Source organism: Nyctereutes procyonoides, unplaced genomic scaffold (genome assembly GCF_905146905.1).
Source record: "Nyctereutes procyonoides isolate TBG_1078 unplaced genomic scaffold, NYPRO_anot_genome, whole genome shotgun sequence".
Taxonomy (NCBI): Eukaryota; Metazoa; Chordata; class Mammalia; order Carnivora; family Canidae; genus Nyctereutes; species Nyctereutes procyonoides.
The window spans coordinates 5,575,721-5,601,241 of NW_026575035.1; the positions used below are offsets into that span (position 1 = coordinate 5,575,721).

Genomic DNA, 25,521 nt, shown 5'->3' on the forward strand with positions numbered 1-25,521 from the left:
AGCTTCTTGAAATTGGTTTGGCAATGATTTTTTATTATTTTTCTTTATTTTTTATTTTTTTTAAGAGATTTTATTTATTTATTCATGAGAGATATATATAGAGAGGCAGAGACATAGGCAGAGGGAGAAGCAGACTCCATGCAGGGAGCCCAATGTGAGACTCGATCCTGGGATCACAGGATCACGCCCTGAGTTGAAGGCAGGAGCTCAACTGATGAGTCACCCAGGCATCCCTGGCAATGATTTTTTAGATATGATACCAATAAATAAATAAATAAATAAATAAATAAATAAATAAAATAACAAAATTAAAAAAAAATAAGCAAGTAGGATTATATCAAACCGACAAAGCTTCTACACAGCAAAGGAAACAATCAGCCAAATGAAAAAGCAACCTATGGAATGGAAGAAAATACTTACCAACCATGTATCTGATAAGGAGTTAATATCCAAATATATAAGGAACTTCTACAACACAAAAGCAAAATAACAATAACAATAATAATAATAATAATAATAATCTGATTTTAATATGGGCAAAGGACTTGAATAGACATTTTTTTCCAAAAAAGATATACAAATGCCCAATAGGTACTTGAACAGATTCTCAGTATCACTAATCATTAGGGAAATGTAAACCAAATCTACAATGAAATTAGGATGGCTTTTATCAAAAAGACAAAAGATAACAAATATAAATGGTGGTAATGTAGAATAGTGCTACCACCACGTAGAATGGAACTGACATTTCTCCAAAAATTAAAATAGAACTACCATATGATCCAATAATCTTTTTCCAGGTATATATCCAAAGGAAATGAAATCAGTGTTTTGAAAAGATATCTTCATTCCCATGTTCATTATAGCATTATTCATGATAATCAAAATATGTAAAACAACTTATATTGATGATGAATGCATAAAGAAGATGTGGTATATATAGACAATAAAATATATAATGGAATATTGTTCAGTCATGAAATGGAAGTCTTGCCACTTGCAACAACATGGGCAAATCTAGAGTCATGGATGAATCACATTATATTAAGTGAAATTAGCCAGATAGAGAAAGACAAATAGTTATAATCTCACTTATATGTGGAAACTAAAAAAAAAAAAAGGTGGAACTTCTAGAAATAGAGAGTAGAATGGTGCTTACCAGGGGCTAGGGGGATGGGAAAGGATTGATGAGGGGAGATGGGGAGATCCTAGTCAAAGAGTTCAAGCTCTGGGTTTCTATCATATATGGTGACTGTAGTTAATTATAGTGTGTGATATACTTGAATTTGCTGAGAGAGTAGACCTTAAGCCCTCTCACTATACCTACATGTTCATAAAAACTTAAGTATGTGTATGATGGATGTGTTAATTAACCTGATTGTGGTAATCATTTTGCAAATATAGAGGTCAAATAATCACATTGTATACTTTAAATAGATACAATTTTATTGGAGTGCTGGTTAAGCAGCTATCTTTGGCTCTGGTCATGGTCCCAGGGTCCTGGAATGTAGCCCTGTGTGGGGCTCACTGCTCAGCAGGGAGTCTTCTTCTCCCTCTCCCTCTGCCTCTCACCCCCACATGCTCTCTCTCTCTCTCTCTCTCTCTCTCTCTCAGATAAATAAATGAAATCTTTATTTTTTTTAAGATTTTATTTATTCATGAGAGACACAGATGAGACACACACACAGAGAGAGAGAGAGAGAGAGAGAGACAGACAGACAGACATAGGCAGAGGAAGAGACAGGCTCTATGCAGGGATCCTGATGTGGGACTCCATCCCAGGACTCTAGGATCACGCCCTGGGCCAAAGGCTGGTGCTCAACCACTGAGCCACCCAGGCGTCCCACTAAATGGAAGCTATATATATATATAAAAAGAGAGACAATTTTATGTCAATTATACCTCAAAAAAACTGAAAAATAAAGAAAACTCTATGTGAGTAATATTACCATCCAAAGCAACAAGAGAACACAGAAGACTAGTTAGTGATTTTATGAAGTCATAAACCAATAAATGACTGTCACAGGGCTTCAGAATAAAAGAAAAATGATCTTATAGATATTTTTGAATAGCAAAAATTGGGATACATTTAGTCACTAAATAAAAGTCTTTTAGCTAGTCAATGTCTTATAAATATTTGACATAACAGGCAAAGTCAATTAAAAATATTATCTACGGAAACATCTCTTGGTTGGCCAATTGATGATACAGTGAACCTATAAAATTTCACCAAAATACTCTGCCAACAAAATGACAAAAACAACATCCAAATTAACATTCTTATCCTTGGTTTTCTGTTTCCACACAAATTGTAGTTAAGTTCTCAAGTAAGGTGATAGTCTTAATACATTTACGCTATAGAAATGTGGCTATGAAAATAAAACTTTTTGTTTTCTTTAATTTTGTTTTTGGTAAAGTTTGGAAGCATCTGTGAAGTATATAGAGGGATACAATCACCCATTAGCTAATACATCTAAGCTAACTGAAAGTTCCATGAAAAATATATCTGCTCACAATACATTAGAACACAATACATTAGGATGGAAGAGGTGCTTCTATGACTAAGAAATTTAAAATGCTCTTTATTTGTTTCTCAAAGAGCTTTTCAAAAATAAAGCTCTATTTATAACATTTCTTTGGCAAATGCTTCTCATGGTAGATCTTCAAGGGATGTTTAGTAAGTTCTAATGATCCTAAACTGACAGAAATCCTTACAATGGAAAATTCAGATCAGACGAACACCCATTCTTTAAGACTTAAGCTGAGTGAACATCTAATATGGTTTTTCTCTATTTCTTATGCTTGAATTGTTGTTGCTTTTAGTTGTTTCCATTAATATGCTCATCAGTTGATCTAACTGCTTTTGAAAGAAAAATTACACTGTGGCAAAGTCATTGAAACCAGCAGATAGACCATTCCATAGTGTGGATGCACATCTCCTCAAGTACCTGAACAAATATTGTAGGAAGTAGGATTGAAAATAATTCTCTCATTTGTAATATTCCATTGTCTGTCTTTTCTTATTAGGTATTTTAACATTAATTTTGTGCCTCACTTTTCTCTGTCCCTCTGCCTCTCATAAAATAATCACAATTACCATTCATACATTGACAAAACTGAATTCACTTCCAAATATCTACCTGGTAGTATAAATTCAATACCATTGGACTCCTTGTGCCTTTTTCTGGGCTAGGATCAGTTGTCATATTCAAGGTATTTTCTCTGCATTTGGTTGGAAAGAAAATTTTAACTCTACCTTTTAGCACATTGTTATCATTCCCTCTAGTTAATTATTACTCTACAGTTTAAAGCAAGGGTTTGTATCTGATATCTCTAAATTTCCTTTCATCATATAAATTATGTACTAATTTTTTGTCACATATAAGTTAGTATATGGGCCCATCGATTTCACGGGATTTTCAAAGTTTTTAGTTGGTTACCTTTCATCAATATCTTACGTAACAAGCAGGAATAATTAACAAAACTATTAACTGAAGTGTCCCTTGACTAGCCATCTGATCATATACTGAATCTAACAATTTTCCTCATGCAACACTTACCCAAAAAACCCCACAAGTTATCATCCTAACATACAAATTAGCTCCGGGTTTTCTCTTATTGATGTTTTTGTTTTTAGAAGTTGAAAACCTCAGGTTAGTAGGCAGCAAATATGACCATCAATGATACTGAGTTCTTAAGAAATTACTGAGGATATGAATAACAAGGCAATAGATAAGAGGAAACAAATATTTCTGTACTTAATTTTGCCAAGAACTTTTTAATGATTTATATACTACCGTATGAGCTCTTTTTTTTTTTTTTTTTTTTTTTTTTGGTCCTTGTATGAACTATTAATGGCAGCCACATTTTTAAAAAAATACAACAACCTCATGGACAATGTTATTTCTTCCATTGGAACTCAAACTATTAAATCCATTACCCATTTTTGTTTCCTTGTCAATGCAATCTGTCTCTTTGCTTTGCCCCTATTAACGCCACATTGAAAAATTGAATCTGTTCCTTAAGCTCGTCTCTAACCTCTTTTATTATTTGAAAGAGAGTTTAGTGCTTGGAAACTTGCTCAGGGAAATAGAATTCCCTTCCTAAAATTTTCCACAGCACAAACATCAGTATTGCAAGCATGTTCAGCAGTGAGCCCCTGGCCTGCTTTTGAAGAATTGCTGAACAAAATGACTGAGGTCAATATGGGGCCTCTCAGAGGCTCAGCTAATTCATATGTTACAGGTGATGCAGATCCCGTCAGACTAAGAGAAAAGCCACTGTTCTCCAAGGTCCATTGTGTGTGTGGGGTGTAGGAATGGAGGGGGAGAAGGGGAGATTGTTTGTCTGGTCTGTGTGCTTTCTGGACCTAAAGGAAAAAACCTTAATAAATTCAAAGCCAGTTTCAGATACCTTAAAAGCCCATTGCTTTTCTAGTCTAAGCTAGATTCTGTTTTTTTTTTTTATATATATATATATTAAATTGTTTTATCACTTGACAAAATTATTGATCATTATTAAATGTGATTTACATATATTGAATCAGCTAGAATAATTTGAGTGTTCAGTATTGAACACATTCTGTGAATGAGGTCATCTATAAAATAGGTCAAGGTTTTTTTTTTTGTTTTTTTTTTTTTTTGTTGTTGTTGTTGTTTTCTCAGATGTATGGGGAGAAAGATAAGCCTAGCAAATTCAGCCATCTGAGCTGTCCTGAACTCTGATCTCTGCCTTCTGGCCTCCTCAATTCAGTGAGACCACTTTGCTTTGCTTTGGAGTCCTTTCCCAACCTCCTACAGGATTTGGTTGTTTTCTTCACTTAAGGAACTGAGGTGATTGTAGGAATCACATGATTTTTTTTTTTTCCTAAGGGATCATGATCTTGAATTTTCAGCTCTCCAATGCCTAAAAACAGTAGTTGCATTTACTTTATCCACTTTTCTCTCTTTTTAATTATTTTTACTGTAGCAGAGAAAGTCCATTCTCAATGGCTTCCTCCAGACAAGAAGCAGAAATTCCTACATTCATTTTTGAATTCTAAACATTTTAATTGCAGTGTAGCCAGTATAAAAAAAGTACACAAGTCGTAAACACATGGACTAATTTTAATAAGAGACATCCATTTATATGGCACCCAGATTAAAAATAAAACATTACCAATTGCCCAAAGCCCTCTGCATGCCTTTTTCACCTGCCATAACCACTATTTTGACCTCCAACAACATTGCCTGTTTTTTACTTTTATTTATAATACATATTCTTGTGCCTTACTTCTTTTACTTGGCGTTATGTTTTTGTGACTGTGTGATTGCATGTGGCTCATTTATCTTATTGTTGCAGAATATTCTAGTCTCTTCCATATACATACCACAATTGGGCAATCTCTGATTTGAAGCTATTACTAGTGGTGCTGCTATCATCATTCCCAAAGAGCTTGTTTAAAAAACACATGCACATATCCAGTTAGCTATCGCCCTAGAAATTAAATTGTTGGGCCATAAGACATACATTCATTTAATACAAGTATATGTTGAAAAATATTGTCTTCGTCTTCTTTTCATTCTTTTCCTTCCCCTCTTTCTTCTTCTCTTTTGATTGATACTGCATTTATTACATTCACTACTACTGAAAATTCACTATTGTATAGCAGTATGGGAATAAACACTATTGGGTCTTGCAATCTATACATCGGTATATCTTTCCTCTCTACTTTTTTCTCAAAATATTTTTGGTACTCAATATGTGGGTCTTGCATATATTTTATTTTTTTTCTTAACTATATTTTGATATTCCTGTAAATGGTATTTTTATTTTATTTCCCAATTGTTACTTGATACACAGAAATAATTTCTTTTTTCTTCATTCTTTATAGTCTTTATGTCATTTCTTTCTTTTTTTTTTTTTTAGATTTTATTTATTTTTTCATGAGAGAGAGAGGCAGAGACACAGGCAGAGGGAGAAGCAGGCTCCATGCAGGGAGCCCCATGTGGGATTAGATCCCGGGTTCCCAGGATCAGGCCCTGGACTGAAGGCAGCGCTAAACCTCTGGGCCACCTGGGCTGCTCTGTGTCATTTATTTTTTTTTTTTCTTACTTTAGCCCACTGGATTTAACTTCCAGTAAAATTTTGAATAGAAGTGGTAAGAATAGATATTTTTGACTAGCTCCTCAAAAAGAAAATGACTGATATTTTATCATGCCTTTGCAGACTGAAGAAGTTCCACTCTTGCTTTTGTTTTCTGAGAGTTTTGAAATTAATTTTACCAGTTTTTCTCTGCATTTACTGAGATTATCAGATGAGTTTCCTCCTTTATCCTGTTACTGTGCTGAATTACATTTGTTGAATGTTAAAACAACCTTGCATTCTTGGGATAAATTTCTCTTCTTTGTGATATATTATCCTTTAAATATATTGTCAGGACTTATTTGAAAATATTTTTGTTCAGGATTTTTGCATCTGTGTTCATGAAAACTATGTCTGTCAGCTTTTTTACTTAAATTGTCCTTTTCAAGGTTAGCTCTCAGGGTTATTCTGGCTTCAGAAGGAAATTGGGAAGTATTTTGTCCTCATTTATTTTCTTAAAGGTGTGTACAAAGCCAGTCATATTTCTACTTTAGATGCTTAATAGAATTTTCCACTAAAGTCTTCTAGGCCTGGAAGAAGGTTTTGCATTAAGAATTCAATTGCTTTGATAAATATATGGTTACTTAAATGTTATAGTTCTTCTTATATCTATTACAGAAATTTTTAAAAGAAACATCCATTTCTTATAAATTTTTGTATATTCCCATAAATTGTTAATGATTTTCTGTTTTACTTTAATGTATGAAGAACTTATATTGATGATTACTCTTTCTTCCCTTATGTTGGTACTATGTGTTTTCTCTCATTTTTTCTTTATTATCCTTTAAGGGTTTATCAATTTCATGAATGTTTCCAAGAACAAATTTTTGCATATATTAATTTTCTTGAATATGAGCCTCATCTTATTTCATTGATTTTTCTTCCTCCAGTATTTGTTATTTTTTTAAATTATTTTGGATTTACTTTATTTTGTTTTTCTAGCTTCTTAAGGAGTAAGGGTACTTCCTTATGTTTTTCAACATTTGTTTTATAAAACAAGCATTTAAAACTATACCTTTTTTTCTAAGCACTGCTGTAGCTACATTCCACAAGTTTAGACATGTTATGCTTTCATGAGATTTCAGCACAAATGTATTCTAATTTTCCTTGTGATTTCTTCTTTGACCTAAGGGTTATAGAACCATGCCACTTAACTTTAAATATCTGTGACTTCCTAGATATGCTAATTTTATTGGTTTCTAATTTGATTTTGTTGGAGTCAGAAATCATATTCTATATGATTTCAGAAATTTGAAAATTATCAAGACATATTAATGGTACCACATATTGTTTATCTTTGTGAATGGTCCATCTGGTTTTGAAGAGGGCCTAATCTGGTTATTAGGTGTAATATGTCTCAATTAAATAAAATTGGATAATTTTGTTTACATCCCTTCTATCCTTACTGATTGTCTATTTCTCAATAGATTTTTGTCTCTATCAATTATGAAAAGATGAGTGCAAAATCTCCTCTAGCTATGAATGTGAATTTGTCCATTTCCCTCTCTAGTTATCAATTTATTTCATTTAGTTTTTAGCTCTGATATTAAATGATGCAGATTTATTATCGTTGTGTTCTTGATTAATTGAATCTTTAATATTATAAAATGTCTCATTAACATAGTCAATAATTTTTTGTTATTGCATTTTTAAAGAATATTTCTATCCTTTATTTTTAGTATATCTGTGGCTTCATTTTTAAAGTATGACAACGTATAGTTGGATCTTGCTTTGTATTCAGCCCAAGCATCTCTAACTTTAAATGTTAATTTATGTTAAAGGCTATTATTGATAGATCTGTGTTTATCATTTTGTATTTGTTTTTTATACATCCAATATGTTCTTTTTCCCTCCTTTTCTCATTTCTACTTTGATAGTTTAATTCAGTATTTTTAAGTATATTCCATTTTGTCTCTGTCATTTTATTGACAGCTCTTCATAGTACTTTTTTGTGGTTGCTCTAGGGATCAAAGTATTGCTGTATGCAATACCTCTGAAGTTGAATGTCTCTCTTTTAATTAGTGAATTCAACAAACACTTGTTTATGTAAGCTTCATTCCATGTAGCTCCACTAGCAGTGCAATGGTGAATAAATTGGACATGATTTCTTGTCTCATATAGCTTACTTTCTAAATGGGAGAGAGGGCAAGACAGGAGGTGGATGAACAAATAATAAAATGATCGTTAGTTGAGATACACTGTGTCAACGACAGGGAAGATAACTCTCAGGGGACAGAGTCAAGGAAAGTCTCTGAAGAAGTGACATAGAGTGGACACATCAATTATTAACAATATGTTAACCATGTGAAGAGTATTCTGGATAGAGAAAACAGCATGGCCAAAAGCCCTAAATATCACTAATCAAAACTGTCCAATTTTGTAATTTCCTAATGTGTTTTTCTGTGCCAAATTTTTTAAAATGACTTTTTCAAAAGCTATTTAAAACCTAACAAAATATCTTCACTTGCATGAATTGTAATTTCATTTGTTAAGATGTAACTGTTAATAATAGTCTTTCTTTTTATACTTATTGCTACCAAAATGTCAGGATTTTGTAGCTGTTACTATGCACAAGGTGAATAAATAATTTTGCAGTTTTTCAGGTGGTTTCCTAGAAAAGGCTGTTCTTTGTATCTCACCTTATCTGAATCCACCTGGGAGTCAGGAAGCAGTCTTGGCCCAGAATGAATTGCTGTGAATACTTGGCCAGGTCTCAAAATCTATATGTGACCAGCACCCTGAGCTTTTTGTAATTATAGAAAATTCTCAACCTATAGGAATTAACTTAGAGTGATTCTCATTTACAGCACTCTTGCAATTGCACTTGTGTAATTATTTATGGCACTTAGGGCAGCAAGAACACAGACTATGTCACTCAGACTGTCTGGATCTTAAAGATTGCCACATAAAATTTGGACCCTTGGGGTGTGTACTCGGGGTCATGCTAGCTACCTGGTTCAGGTGCACTATTAATTCTTGGATGAGGATTAACCACTTCCTTGCATATCTATCATTCTCTTTTTAGCCAGATGTATCTTATATAATAATAGAAATACGTATTAAAGTAGATATTGTATATCCCCTTTAATTATTGTTTATAATGTCAAAATGCTTTTTTCTATACAATACACAGATGATTATTTTTCATTTCTTAGTTCAATGATTATGTTTCTATTCATGTTTGTAAAATGTTGGTCAGCAGTTCCTTTAGCGAGTTTATGGAATTTCCTATTGCAATGCTTTACCACAATATGAAAATAGCATTATCATTTTAGAGTACCATATAAAAAAAGCATAGGCAATATTTTTTTGAGAATTCCTGTATGGGGACGCCTGGATGGCTCAGTGGTTGAGTGTCTGCCTTTAGCTCAAGGCATGATCCCGGATCAAATCCAACATCAGGCTTCATGCATGGCGCTTGATTCTCCCTGTGTCTCTGCCTCTCCGACTTTGTCTCTCATGAATAAATAAATAAAATCTTAAAAAAAAAAGATTTCCTGTATGCATTTGAGTTATGATCAATACCGGGTTTTGGGGATCACATTTTAACCTGAGATTTTATTTAACTATTTAGAAAAATAGATTTATTCCTTGAAAATCATATGACAGCATTATGAAGATGATTTATCATAAATAGCATGAAGAAGAACTTCATTATTTTCTAAGATGATATTTTAAAGAGAATTTTCTCCAGAACATGTTCTAAGAAACTTGGAAAGGAATATGTAGATGTCAAAATATATTTAAGACAAATATCTAATACTTGCCTTAGATCATGATTTTGAACTAAACATTCAATAATCATAATCAGATATTACTGATTCTTTAAATCTGTGCTCTCAGGCTTCATCCTGCGTACCTCTAATAATTGTTGTGAATATTCTTTTTAGTATTTTCTAAGCCTCAGATTCCATGATAATCACATTTTAGAAACTCTCTCAATTCATCCTTATCATAGCCTACCCAATGTTAATAGTATAATCACTCAGTTGTCTGTGTTTGTTTTGTTTTATTTTGCTTAAAGATGAGGAAATTGATACACAAGAAGAAGCTGCAATAATTTTACAGATACTGCACACTAGAGCCCACATTTGAATATAGGCTGAGCCATAATCTTTATGGTACACTGCATCCTAACTTACTGCTTTGTCTGTCATAAATATTAATAACTTGTCAATTATCCTCACTAAATTTCAAACTCCTTAAGAACAAAAATGTACTTTCTTTATTTTTTGTATTTCTGTCCAAATTCAGTTTAGGACATTAGTTCATTCTTTGAACCTAGTAGGTCTAAAATAAATATTTGTGAGGTATTAGATAGGCTTTATATTAAAATTCCCCTTAATTTTATTTTTATTCAAGAATTATCATGATATATTTTATGGTAAAAATATTTTCTGCATATTGGTAAAGAAATGTAGAGGCGATTCTACAGCAGTTCTGTAGCATAATACTTTCATTATCCTGCAGATATGCTGTCATGCTGTGTGTCTTGTGATGGGATTATGAAATGGGATTATGAAATGAAATCATTTCAGATTTTCCTCTGTAGACAAAGCAAACCAACCCTAGATTAAGATCAGTGTTTTTCTAGATACACACCACTACGTTTTGATTTGTGTTTCTGATCTTATTCATCTGCCAGATAACTGCTCATTAGATCTTTACATTTATATTTAAATTGAATTATTATGCAGTACAAGGGCACCAATGACTTATAAATAAAATAATCAATAATATAACCTAATTTCATTTCTCTCTTTTACTATCATTATCTTAGGGTAAATGGGCTTTACATGTTTTTCCTAAATTATCAGTATATTAAATCAACATCATTCCATAGCTTTAAAAAATAAACAGGCAATATTGTAACTATCTACTAACCTGCCTGCAGCCCTAATGTCTGGTATAAGCAGGTGAATGACTTGTGTGAATTACAATTTAGATTAAATGAGCACAAACCCCTAATATAATAAAAAACCCTTTGTGTCTTGATGGTTTTTTTGCCATATAAAATATAATACATTCGTGCTGCAAAATATCTTTTTAACAAAGTTTGTATTTTAAAATATGAAAAATAAGTTGATGAAATCTGTCTTAAAGTCTCTGAAAAAGATCACAATTTAATAATATAGCAGGGATTAGGTGATAATGTTCCACTTATTAGCAGTAAGTTGAAGGGCACCTGGGTGGCTCAGTGGTTGAGCATCTGCCTTTTGCTCAGGTTGTGATCATGGCGTCCTGGGATGGAGTCCTGCATCAGGCTCCCTGGGAGGAGCCTGCTTCTCCCTCTGCCTATGTCTCTGCCTCTCTCTGTGTGTCTCTCATTAATAATTAAATAAATAAAATCCTTTAAAAAAGTTGATTTTTTTTACTATTTTCACTTTTAAAAGTTAATGTGATAAACTGATTATCTTATAATAATAATGTTACCATTAGCTAAAAATAATCCACTGAATTAGAAGTAAATATATTCTCTTCAGCTTTTTTGCTTTTTGAGCTTTACCAACAAAAAAGAATTCACAACTGTGACTAATCTTCTGTCTAACTTAGAAATCACTACTGATCACCTAATAATTGCCAGGAATTTGCTTGAATCTTGGGAATGCAAAATGAACCCAACTTGTACCTGCTCTTCTGGGTTCATTCTAATTGGCAATAAGCAATAATTTATAGCATTGAAATAAGTGCTATAAATATTCAGTATAAACAACAAACAGTAAAACATGTAAAGAAGTCCTTAATTTTACCTGAGAAGGTTATAAAAATGTTTACAGAGGGGTGAAGGTGGTAATGTTACTACATCTTATAGAACAAGTAGGAGCATGCAGAGAGGCTAAAGAAGAGAAGAAAACATCAGCAAAAAGAGAAATAGTGTGAAAAGGGGAAGCTAGAAGTTTGTCATCCAGGATTCTTCCATTACAAAATCCTTAACTATCATAACTTTTTAAATTTTTTTTATTTTAGGGGAGGCAGAGGGAAACAGAATCCCAAGCAGGCTCCATACCCAGCACAGAGCCTCACTTGGGGCTCATCTCCCTACCCTGAGATCATGATCTGAGATGGAATCAAGAGTCCGTTGCTTAACTGGCTGAGCACCCAGGTGCCCCTAGGTAACTTTTTCTAATGAAAACTCAGATCTCACCAGCTTTTTCACTTCCATTACTATTTCCATCTGTAATTCGACTTTGTCAACACTTTCCATGCTTTCTTTGCCTTCTCGTCCATGCTGTAATCGGTACCTTAATTTATCTGAAGATAAATTTCAGAAACGTTTCATGGTTTTCAACATTTCAACATCAATAATTTTGTTAGATTATTTTTATAAGTTTGACTTCTGATGGTATTGTAATCTACACCTCATAAATCTGATTTTCACCAATTTTGTTTTTGATGATCTTGTAATCTGCAGGATTGATTAATTTCATCAAAATAATATAAATGAATTCTGTATGCTGTTTCAGGTTGATTTCCCTAGGAATCAGACTCTGAGATTAGGAGGGAAGATATTTAGTGCAGAATGCTTTAGGATGCACACCCAAAAGGGAGCACCCAGCCCACCTTTAGCAGAACAGAAGCTGTGATGCCTGCTCGGTAGAGATGGTCCTGCCATTAATGATTGATGGTCAAATAGTAACCCAATCATGCATTTCTGGAAGAAAGTCCACTTGAATATGTTATACTATCCTTTCGTTATAGCATTGAATTTAATTTTCCAGTATTTTGTTTAGACATTTTGCAGTTATAGTCATAAGAGTTATCAGCCTGTATGTTTCTTTCAGCTCCCTCCATTTATCTTGGGTAGTTTAATCAAAGATTTCACCTAATTTATTTGTCATTTCAGAGCACTAGTAACTGGATTTATTACAAATTATATATTTTTTCTATTTCTTAAGTTATATTTCTTTTTTACTTTCTTGTTTATGTATTATTTTTATAGCATTAATTAGGTTTATTTCTTGTTCTTTTTGTAATTTTTAAATAATATAGTGCATTTCACTTTTGTGAACTTTATTGAGATATAATTTATATACAGTAAAATACATACATTTAAATGTAAAGCTTGGCTGGGCACCTGGGTGGCTCAGTGGTTGGGAGGCTGCCTCTGGCTCAGGTTGTGATCTCAGGGTCCTAGGATCAAGTCCCGCATCAGGCTCCCTGCAGGGAGCCTGCTTCTCCCCCTGCCTCTGCCTGTGTCTCTTTCTCTCTCTCTGTGTCTCTCATGAATAAATAATTAAAATCTTTAAAAAAAATAAATGTAAAGGTTGGCAAAGTTTGACAAATATGAACACCACCAAAATCAAGCTGTAATTTATCACTACCCCCACACCCTCAAATGTCCTCCTGCCTCTTTGAAATCAGATTCAAACCTAGGCAATAATTGATTTGCTTTCTCGCAGTATAGACCAGTTATCCTTTCTTTCTTTTTGTTTTTTTCCAGTGTATACTTTTGTCTGGTTTCATTTGCTCATCATGTTTTCAAGATTTGTCCATTTTGTAATGCTTATCAGTAATTCATCTCTTAATTTCTGTATTAATTTAATTTGTGTGAATATACCACAGTTTCCCCACTAACAGTTTTGGATGTTTAGGTTGTTTCCAGTTTTCAGTTATAAGGAATAAAAAACTCTGCACAAGTCTTTATTTGACACATATTTTCAATTCTTTTGGGCAATATCTAAGACTGGTATTTCAGGCTAATATAGTAATTGTATGTGTTTTTTTTTTGTATGTTTAATTCATGTAAGAATATGAAAATTCTTTCCAAAGCTGCTGTACCATTGTACATACCCAATATCAAATTTGGAAGAAGTCTCATTGTGTCTGCTTCCAAAACAGTGATATATATTGGTATATATTTAGTTGCATGTATTTGTACCAAATTTTTGGTACTTTTACCCTAATCCAGAATACAAATATTTCTTTTTATTTCTTTCAGTGAGGATGTTTCTGGTCCAATTTGACTCATTTTCCATTTAGCAGAGTGATTGATTGCAAAAAATCAGTGTGGATCATATTCTGTCCTACTTAAAAGCATTTGGTGAATCACATGGAAATAAATTAAAATCTGAAATCCTTAGCATGGCCCATTAGGAACTGTGTTGTCTGCCCTCCACCCACCTTTATACCTTCTGGTTTTGGCCCTAATGGGTTTTTTTGTTTGTTTTGTGTTTTTGTTTGATATTTTATTTATTTATTTATTTATTCATGAGAGCTCAGAGAGAGAGGCAGAGACATAGGCAGAGGGAGAAGCAGGCTTCTTGAGGGGAACTTGATGTAGATTCCATCTACATAGAACTCGAATTCCAGGACCGCAGGATCATGACCTGAACCAAAGACAGACATTCAACCACTGAGCCACCTAGGTGCCCTGGCCTTCATGTTCTTATTCACTGAGCCTTAGGTACAGTCTTCTTTCAGTTTTTTCCTGAGAGCTCTTTCCTGATCTCAATGTAAATTTATCTAGGCAACTCAAAATGTCTGGTTATTGGACTACAAAGTAATGATTGGTTATCTGTAATTATTTGTATGACTATGGCTTAATGTTTTTCCTCTTCAAAATTCCCTTAGAAACTGAGAGCTCCAGTGCCTACAAATTTGTGGCAAAGTGTAGAGGTTTAATATATTTCGTATATTATATTGCATCAATGTCACTGGATAACTTTGTAAAGAATTATGTACTACAGAATTATGTGATAAAAACATAAATGAACTTGTATTCTAATCTAATCTAAAAATAATTATATCAATCAGGTGATTTTTTTCAACCTATAAAACTTAATGAGATATCAAAGTTTTGTCATATATCTCCCATGTTATTTTTAGTTTTCTGTTTCCTTGATATTTTTTAAGACTCCTCTTTCATGAGACTGCTCGATTTTTCTTATTCTTTTTTTCTACAATGGTATATTCAATTAATCCTATTTTATTTTTTTAAAGATTTTATTTATTTATTCATGAGAGACAGAGAGAGAGAGAGAGAGAGAGAGAAAGAGAGAGAGAGAGAGAGAGAGGCAGAGACACAGGCAGAGGGAGAAGCAGTCTCCATGCAGGGAGCCAGATGCGGGTCTCGATCCTGAGACTCCAGGATTACACCCTGGGCCAAAGGCAGAAGCTCAACCGCTGAGCCACCCAGGGATCCCCTATGAATCCTATTTTAGTTCTATTAATAGTTATTTGCAAATTTTTAATTGTATTTATGAAATATCAATAAGAAATACACACACACACACACACACACACACATAGTTTTACCCTGTTATTTGCAACTAGTGTAAAATTAGAGTCCTGGCATACAGTGTCTTCTTCCCTTTCATCTCTCCCTGAACCCCCTTTGAAGCACCTAGTACTTTTTTTTTTAAGATTTTATTTATTTATTCATGAGAGACGGAGAGAGAGAGAGGCAGAGACACAGGCAGAGGGAGAAGCAGGCTCCATGGAGGTAGCCTGACAAGGGACTTGAACCTGGGTCTCCGGGATCACACCTCAGGCTGAAGGAAGCGCTAACCACTGAGCAGCCAGGGCTGCCCCACCTAGTACTTTTTTGTATTGTAGGGCAAACTTTGTGTTTTCTAAAGAATCGTTTTTTCCAAAAAATGGATCCAGCCGGATATAAGAAATGGAGCACTGGCTACTTTTGACAGGTGGTCACCACAGGAAAGTTCACAGATTTCTTCAGTAACTGTTTGTTTCCACATCTGGGTGGATAGAAAGAATTGTCTTTGTCCCTCATCCTATCCAGTTCCATCCTCCCCACCCAAGGCATTGCCTTCTACTTAAATATGCCTGTGTATTTTACAACTTTATCTGTGCCTGTAAGGAAGAACGGGGTCGGGGGATGACGGGGAAGAGGGAAAGCTGTAGGGGACAAGTTCACCATTGAATCGAGTCCCTTCTTTCATATAATTATTACACTACTCCGAAGTTAGGATTGCTCTATCTCTTCTGTAACTGAATACAACTCTCACAACTTGGAAATTGCTGTGGCTTAGACCCTCCTTTCCTGACAACCCATCTGCCTCAAGGGAAATCAGGTGAATCACACTATGAGCCCCCCCGCAGTGGGTCACTGCTGTTGCTCTTTATGTCCTTTGATTTGACTTTCATTGGCTGTCACAAGCTCTTCTCTTGGTCTTAGCCTCTCCTGTAACAACTTTGAAGTTTTTGAGGATTCTATATCTGGAATTTCATATCACTTTCACAGATGCACCATTATGCTTTTGGTTAATCACGGGCAAGTGTGCATTTCTTTTACTCTGATGTCGTCTGCCTTGTATTTTGCAGAAAAAAAATTGAAAGTTTCAGGACACATACTCTTACTCTTAAAAGGCTTTCTTTCTGGGCAGTTCAATGAGATCTTGGAGGGAAGAAAGTGACGTAAGTTAAAAAAGATCAGCTCAAATGCCCACGTTGAAATGGATGTCAAATGGCACTGGAATATAGAGTACAATACACCTTATTATTAATATATGCAACATTTTATCTTTATTCTAAATTGCAATCCTCCTGTGACTTAGAGCAAGAACTCTTCTTTCTCTTCTGAATTTCTCTATAAAATTAGAGTATATTTCTTATATTCTCCACAAAAATATAAAAACTATATGTTTCATATTTTAACAGAGTACACAGTTACTTAAGTAGTAACTACTAAGGAAGTAAAAAAATATATTGATTTGTAAAAAAATTGGGAGGATATGGTAGGAGTTGAGTGTTTGCCCGGAGATACAGTCTAAAACTGAAAAAAAAAATTGAAAAACGGTGATATGATCTAATGCTTTCAAACTATGGAGAAAAAACACCAGATAAAGCAGCTACACTATTGGAGTGTTTTGCTGAAAGACAAAATGTGGAGGCAGTGGTCAAATGGGAGTACTGCAGGTTTTCACTATAAATCTTAAATATAATTTGTGTTTTTAAATGATGTGGACATGTTACCATGATAAGAGTAAAAATAAAAGTAGAATCTTAGAAAAATGAAATTTAAAGTCTTCATATTTTAAGAGATTTTACAAAAAAAGGTTTAAATATGAATGGAGGACAATAGCAATGAAAACATCTAGGTTAAAAAAGTATTGCCAGAGTATATGTACACAACATTTAAGACAGGCTGGCTCATTTATTTTAATTACTGTCACAAAATTCTCAAGAAAAACTACACAATGTAGTGTAAATGTGAGTATTCTCCCTTCAATCAGTGTCCAATTCTATGATTATTTGGAGATGTGCTAATTAATTTTGCTCTGGCTTCTAAAGATCAATATTGGTGAACTCTATTTGAATTTAATTAAATGTCCACATAAAAAATATTATTAGTATCTCTAGAATTTCAAAATCATTTTAAACAATAATGAAGCACTCTACTTCAGGTTTTTTTTCCTCAATTTTTATTTAGAAAGTTCAGTGAAACAACATATCACAGTTTAGAAATATTTTAATCTCACTATAATTTAACACTTACAAAATTTAGTAAGTTTTGATTTTCAACAATAAAATTTATAAAAATAATTTTACATTTATAAAATGAATCACTATTTCACAATAAATTATTCATACTTATTACCTGAAAAAAGTTTTGTGCTATATAAAAGCCATGTTTTTCATTACCAGTATTTTGAAAATATGCTGAAAACTTCAGTTCCTCTTTGGTCAGCATTTTTGGCAGTTAAGTATACAAAAATATTATATTAAAAATTCCCTGACCATAGTTATTAAAACAAAGTCGTTAGCAATAATTTCTAAAACAAAGCTGTTTAATAAATGTATGCAGATAAGTTAAAAGGCTCACTAAAAATGAATCTTCTGGTTTTATGTTTTAAAATTTTTTTTTAATATCTATTAAGAGAACAGCACAAAAAGTTAAACAGAACCTACAAAGGATATTTGTATTTTTAAAGATGAAAAACATGAAATTGAGATGCTAAATTTCCACAAAATAATAATTAAATAAATTTTGCTCTTCCCTCACTCACTCTCAAAGATACATTTTATAGTTTGCAGGTACCAGGTATTGAAGGAATTTTGATTTTATTAACTCAATGATACCTTCTAATCAGTTTTCTACTCTGAGGTAATAAGTTAGTTAATAATAACAGAACATTTTTATTTGTAGGGTAAATGGGGGTTATGAAATTTTAGAACTTTTGAGGCTCTGTAAAAATCATTGAATTCAGTCTCTTACAGATTGGGACACTTTCTTATATCGCTGATAATTACTCAACCAGTTTTTCACTACTTCAGGACATGTGTATGTTGCCTCTGTGTGTGTGAGAGAAAGAGAGAGAGAGAGAGACCACGGTTTCTTGACGTGGCCCATCATAATTGTTTTTAAATAAGCTTCACTTTACATCAAATAGGGCTCCAATGAACTATACTCCTCAGTCCACTTGATTTTTGGAAATCTGCCGCGTCAGTGATTTGAATTTGTGTTTGTTTTCATCATAACCTATTTTGGATTATATCTTTTATTTTCTTTAATTTGTTTTAAAGTGTTTTTTAAATAAAGTTTTTTTTTTAATAAAGTTTTGTGTTTTTTTTTTTTTTTCCCAGAGAGAAGGCATTAAAACCACAGTGGTTTCTTATTCATGCTGCAACAAATTTACACTCATTGATTACATGTGAATATGTGCTAAGGTAAAAGATGGATAAGATTCTGTCATTGCTCAATTGCATATATTTAAAACCATAGTGAAAAACTCACATTTTTCATTCCACCCCAAAGATTTGTTTTCCTTAATGTCAAGCAGACCTGGGCATAAAGGTGGTGGCTATCCTACTCTTCAGGTTTAAGAACTTTGGTTACATATCCTCAAAGCAATAGATTTCTTCATTTGTAAGTGAAAGATAATAATAGCTCTTTGACAGGTACCTGTGAGGATTAAATGAGGCAATGCATATGTGACAGATGGTGGTCTGTCGGCCAATAACAGTCTCTCAAACTGGTGCAGTTTCAGTGGGCACAAAGTTTATCACCTAAACACTGCTCTCTCAGCTTCCCTGGGAACTGGATACACATATTCGGTTAGTTTCTAGTCAATAGATGCTGACTTCTAGACTGTTTTAGGAAAGAAAATCAGTGTCTCTCTTGGTCGAGACACTGTATTAAGGGTTTCCCTTTTTTTTTTTTAACCTTTTATCCTGTATCTTAACTGTTAAAACAAACATGCTTTATCTTAAGATACATCTTCAAATAGAGGCAGATTTCAAGGAAGAACCAGTCATCCTTGGAATGGTTATTTATAATTTCCTAAGCTAAAGACAGGCATATATAACTGTGAGCCAGAAAGATATTTCTTAGCCACAGGATAACCAAAAGTGATTCTTCTTCAAAGAAATATTTCCTCTTCAATAGCAACTGCTTTATTTTTCTAATTTGCAAGTTTAAAATTGATAAAAACAAAACAAAACAACTTGGCATATTTTACACTGATCTGGAGTTGCTGATCTACTGTTCTTAGTCAAAAAAGAACACTTAATTCTACATCACATCACAATGAAGCAATTATTTACAGATTTAAATTAATATCAAGACAACAAATGAAAGTAGTACATGAGATTCAACTAGTTGGGGAACAGTGCGAGGGAAGTTGGAAAAATATATACAAACATACTGAAACTCAGATACACATTGTTTGTATCTGAAAGTTTTAAACAACAGCAACAACAAAAAACATGAGCCTATAAACAAAAAAACAAGATACCATCTTATAACAGCACCATGCAGAAGCCTTGGCTCACAGTTTGCCAAAAGTACTATCCTGAGTTATTTCAAGATCAACAAGTTTTCACATTTATGCAGTGCCGTTTGCGAGTAGACACATCCTCACAATTGCTTTTGTTTGGAGAGAGGCTGGTGTGAAATCACTGAAGCTTGGTTGGCAGCTATTTTGTACTGTTCTTGTCCAGAGCCTTGTGGTGGGGAAGGGAGTGGGGTCTCAGGAGTTGCTAAAAAAGAAGCAGAGAGTTGTATGTGATTGTCATCCTAGCCCAACCCATTAAGTCCTGCATGATATCAGTATGCATTATTTTTAGTTTGGAGATATTTTTAAAAGCCATATATAAAGTGATTATAGAATACGAGCTCATTGAGGTCCTTTTGGAGTTGCACTGCCTTCTGAATTCCTAGACAGCATTCAAATGGAATAGAGCATGCTTAAACATCTTAATAGTTACTTAATAGTCCCTTATAAGTCACTTCCTGCCTTTCTTAATAGCATTTATGAGTATTTCATTCTTAGAGACAGACCCAGCAGAAAAAAAGTCAATGAAAAGAATTAACAGAAGGTCAGTTCTTTTTTTTTTTTTTCAAATCTTAAAAAACAACTTCACATTTTTTGCAATAAAAATGCACATAAAATAAAATAACTTTGGCTTGGATTCCACTAACTCAAACATATTAGATGATATAATAAGGTAAGATACTTTTCAAGTGCTCTGAAACCTATACTGTAGTTAAAAGCATCTAAAAACTAATGGCTTTTCAGCTTCAAAATTACTATTACAGTTGAGCTCACCCTTCCCTTCCCCATCAATGCAAAGAGCAAGCCCAAGTAATTAAAAAAAGTTACGGTTTGAATACTTCATTGTCTTGAAGAATATTTCCTCCATATTGCAAACTTTTACTGTACAAAGGCCAGGAAAATACACATGAACTTAATTTTTGTGTGTGAATGTGTTTAATGTTTTGCTTTGCATGATTTATGAACTATTCCAAATAGGGGCAAACAGAGCGAATTTTCCTTTAAAAATGATTCTTGTAATTTTGTTGAAAGAGGGAAAATAAAAAATAGGATGTGAATTTTAAAAGATGAGGGTCAGCAAATATGCTTTTAAAAATACTAGAAAACTAACATTTAAAAAGTAAAAGATTCAACCACCAGCAGAATTGTTAAACTTTCTTGCCAGTTGATGCCTATAATGTTTAATATGTTGTTAATGTGTTTTATTTTCTGGGTTTATGAATAACTAATCTCTAAGAGAGATGGTATTGGGTTTGTCTCTCTCTGCTTTTGACTGAAATGAAAATGTTAACATTTACCTCACAAAGATGGTTCCAAATTGTCTTTCAAGTACATTTATATCCACAGGTTAAGTATGTCCTGCTATTTCCATAATTTGTATATTTTTCTAATAATTGTATTTCTACCTGTATGATATAATCAAAGAACTCTGTGTTTCAGATATAATTTACACATGGGTTTACTAGTGCTTGTATCTAAGGGATAGCAGTGGTAATAAGTATTTGATTTAGTGTTAGGAGGAGATAGGTCAAAGGCAAATCTGGGATAACTTAGTATAAATTCAGAAACAATTCTAGAAATTTTGTCATATACAGATTTTTAACCGAGGGGTAGCTTATAAACATAGAATTTGTGTTAAATCTGTAATACTATCAGATTAACTTAGCTACTAACCTCTACTATTTATAACCATTTTAGTTCCAAAGAGCTTTCCCAGCAGTCCTCACTTTGCACAAATTTCACACATACGAATTTCAGTTATCACAGCTTAGCTAAATAGCACCAGTCCGTGGTTTGAATTTCAGTGAGCATGGTAACTCAAAGTTAACTGCGAGTAACTGCATACGTACAAACTTCACTGCTAACTCTTTGGTCTATTAATTACTTTGATGACAGATGTGCATTATGATCAGTGACCAATCACATCACAGCTTTCAGTCTGTTAGTGATTGGCCACTGAATATGTTTTATTCAGTTCATGTACCGACAACTTAAATGTGTAGTTGTGCGCTGCCTCCTTGTCTCCTAGTGATAAATTCTCATGATATTTTGCAAAAAAAAAAAAAAAAAGAAAGAAAGAAAAAAGAGCAAAAAGTCATAATACAGGAGGTGAATGGAGCACGGATGGAGTTACAGAAGTAGCTGCCCCCAGGAATGCAGACACTGCTACTGTTTGAGTTTCTAAATCTGCATTCTGGAGCTTAGTGAAGGAAAACTGAGGGACATTAGTGAAAAAACTGATCGCATTGAAAAGGATGAAGACATGGAAAGTACAAAAGGTAAAATGTTGGCAGCTGATCCAAACTTTCAAAAAAGTAAAATTCATCAAGGCAAAGAAGGGTACCCACTTCCACTTGCAAGTTAGAGGACGGAAAAGCAGCAAACACTGTTTAAACTACACATTATAATATATTTTTAAAGATTTTATTTATTTATTTGAGAGAGAGAGAGAGCATGAGTGGCAGGGAGGGGCAGAGGTAAAAGCTAGGTGCGGCTCAGGGAGCACAACTTGGGCTGAATCCCAGAACCCCGGGATCATGACTTGAGCCAAAGGCAGGTGCTTATTTAACTGAGTCACCCAGGAGCCCCTACACTTCATATATATTTTTTAAATTTTATTTATTTATCCATGAGAGAGAGAGAGAGAGAGGCAGAGACACAGGCAGAGGGAGAAGCAGGCTCCATGCAGGGAACCCGACGTGGGACTGGATCCTGGATCTCCAGGATCACGCCTTGGGCTGAAGACAACACCAAACCACTGAGCCACTCGGGCTGCCCCACTTCATAATTTTTTTAACAAAGAAATAAAACTCATTAATTCTCAGTGAATCTAATGTTAACATTACCATGTACCAAATAAATATCAGGATTCTTATTTTTCAATTTCCCTCTACATTTATATCCTGTAGTTAAGAGAGTCCTTAATATTTTGGCAAGCCTTTTTAAAGGTCACAAGCAAACTATAATTTTCCTATTGATTATTAAGATTCCTTTGCATGGTTCCAGCTTGCAAAGTCCTTTTTACGATCCTACACTACCAGACAAAACCAGGACTGCGTGTAGATCCTGTCATACTTTAGAAACATTTACGCACTCACATCCCATTTCAGGAAGCAAACCTGTGCCTAAGGAGAATAAGTGATTTGCTGAACACCACAATCTCCCACTGTTGAGTCCTAGAGAGGAAACTGTACTTAAGTTTTGCAGTTCCTGGGTACTGATAGATTCTTTCCCCAAATGCCACTTTTTCTCAATTAAGTTTAAAAGTTATTATGGTTGAAAAGTAGCTCAGGTACTTACAGATCTGGTCTGTATGAACCAGTGACGACATGGGACCTAAAAGTATAGTTTGTCCAGTTAATGGATCTTGAGACAAATGTGGATGCATGGGATGATGGAGATGACTAGCGTCATTGGAAGCACCTACAGAAGATAAAAAGATGCTTGCGTTAGTGATATTTAATCAGGGACGGCAAGTTTACCTTGCAACAAATGTTTTGATTGACAGCGTGGATATTGCTATTTTTGCAAAGTGCTTTTTGGGATTTCAAAAATAAATTAATAGAACTGCCACCATATTAAGGACAAGGGCAGCTTTCACTGTGCATTGGCTAGATTAATGTTGTATCATATTATGGTGTGTATTAATAATGGACCTTGTGTGCCGTTTCCTGGAATCATTAGGTTTGCTGCCTGTTGTTAAGGCAATTCCAAGAATCACTTACCTCAAGTTGATAATATTTGGGATCACACTGATAGCATAAACAACTTTTATTTCAGAAAGATGTCATTAGGAACACATTAAGAATCAGAAAACTAAAACTAAAATAAAATAAAATAAAGTGATTTTACAAGGAAATGTAATCTAGATCAGAACACAAAATAAATGATTTCTTAACTTATTCCTGACATTTATTGCAGCAATGAAATCTCATTTTTTCCTTTCTCACTGTGTTACGTCAATTAATTACTTCAGGAGGAAAGTGTTTATTTTTAAGGTATTTACTATGAACATTTCTATAGGTTATGTTGCCATGCTGGTATCTTTGAGCTTTTAAAGGAGTCAAGCTTAGAAAAAAATAATACACTCCGAGGAGAACTAAATATAGGAAATATATTTCTATTTACCACCTTCGAAAAGATAAAAACTAAGGCGAGAGGAACTGGGTGGCACAAAGATGGTGGAAACTGGTAAGAATGAGGATTTCAACACATTCAGGTATTTTTGTCTCCATCCAATGAGTTTTGCAGACTTTCTAAATGTAAAAAATTGGGTTCATTATGCCACGGACAAACAGTAAATAGGTCAACTCTGTACAGAGTGCGATGCTAATAAGTAAAGTGGAAATTCTCAAATGTACTCACCACCCAGTAGCATTTCCTGAAGTAGGTTGTCAATTTTAACCATTCCAAAGAGCTTAACGAACTGTATTTGCTCAATCATTTGCCAAGTGATGCTCTGCAGGGTGGGCAGGAGCAGAAGCAGCTCTCCAAACCGCCCCCGGGAGTCATACTGCCTGTCGTTGATGTAATCCTCCAAACTGAGCTGCACCTGGAACCGCATGTTCTTAATCTTTACTGGATCACTTAGCCCCTTTGCATCTAATAAAGGAAGACAAAGGGCAATCTAAAGATCGAATCTTACTAAAGTGTGAGGAGTAAACGTTCTAATATGAAATAGTTCACTTTTCATTATAATTATTTTTTAATGGAAATCTGAAAACAAACCTGGATCAAAAAATACAATTGCCTTCAAACAAGCATATTCGTTGTCATCAATCTGAATTTCTTGAAATGGTCGTACCAGCTCGTCTAGAACCCGGTTGGCCACACGGCTGATCTCGACTTCACTGCTGTTGCGGTGAATTACGTAGTTGTTTCCTAGGAGAAAAAAAGATCAGCCGCTGTCCAACAAAAAGATCATCAGATGGGATTTAAGTGTTCTTCCCTTGAAGGAGTAGTAATAGTACTTCCTTCCAGTACTGTTAGCTGGTTATGTTAGAAAAGTTTAAGAACACGTCAAGGATCAATGACATTGATAATATGATCACATGCATTTTAACAGCCCCAGTCACTAGTGATAACACGAAAGTACAGACCAATAACAAGCTAATAATTGACAAGGGAGACACAAAATATAATGATTAGCCTGCCACTGTGTCAGTTATCTATTAGTGTCTTACTCATTAATGAGCGTAACACAAAACCTAAAGAAACTTTCCTGCTTACACTGGATAAAACTAGGACTCCTTTACTGATGTAGGGGTGTGTAGCTGTAACAACTCTTGGGACGCAATTTTAACAACTAGAAGTAGATGAATTCAAGAAAATTCAGAAACTGAATCGAGACTAGACTACCTAATCCCTAAATTCAGAAAATCCCTATCTAATTCAGAAAGTCTCTGGCTCTAAAAGACAAAAACTCCTAGGATAACAGCCTAAACTGTTATTTTCTGGTTTTATAAAAAGCAGTATATTCTGAATTTTTTCACTGCAGGCAAAGACAATTTTCAGTATAACAACATGTGCAAATGAACTTAAAAAATGTAGCCTTGCTCTTATGAAAAGTTAGTTATCTAATTATTCGAGGTAAAACACTTTAGAATTAGGTAGCAAGGACATTTGGTTTTTTTTTTTTTTTCATTTGGGTTTTTAAGTATAT

General features: G+C 33.9%; 1 protein-coding gene across 6 annotated transcripts in view; it reads right to left on the bottom strand.

The window, feature by feature from the left end:
• Positions 1-17,504: 17,504 nt before the first annotated feature.
• The window catches only part of HNF4G (hepatocyte nuclear factor 4 gamma), a 121,904-nt gene continuing 113,887 nt past the window's right edge, over positions 17,505-25,521 (bottom strand). For all 6 annotated transcript variants that reach the window (XM_055318136.1, XM_055318139.1, XM_055318135.1 and 3 more), the window contains 4 exons: positions 24,588-24,740; positions 24,225-24,461; positions 23,160-23,282; positions 17,505-20,064 (listed from right to left, as the gene is read on the bottom strand). In XM_055318136.1, the coding sequence (XP_055174111.1) occupies positions 19,943-20,064; positions 23,160-23,282; positions 24,225-24,461; positions 24,588-24,740 (635 nt within the window). In that variant the 3' untranslated portion in view covers positions 17,505-19,942. The remainder of the gene's footprint in view (positions 20,065-23,159; positions 23,283-24,224; positions 24,462-24,587; positions 24,741-25,521) is intronic.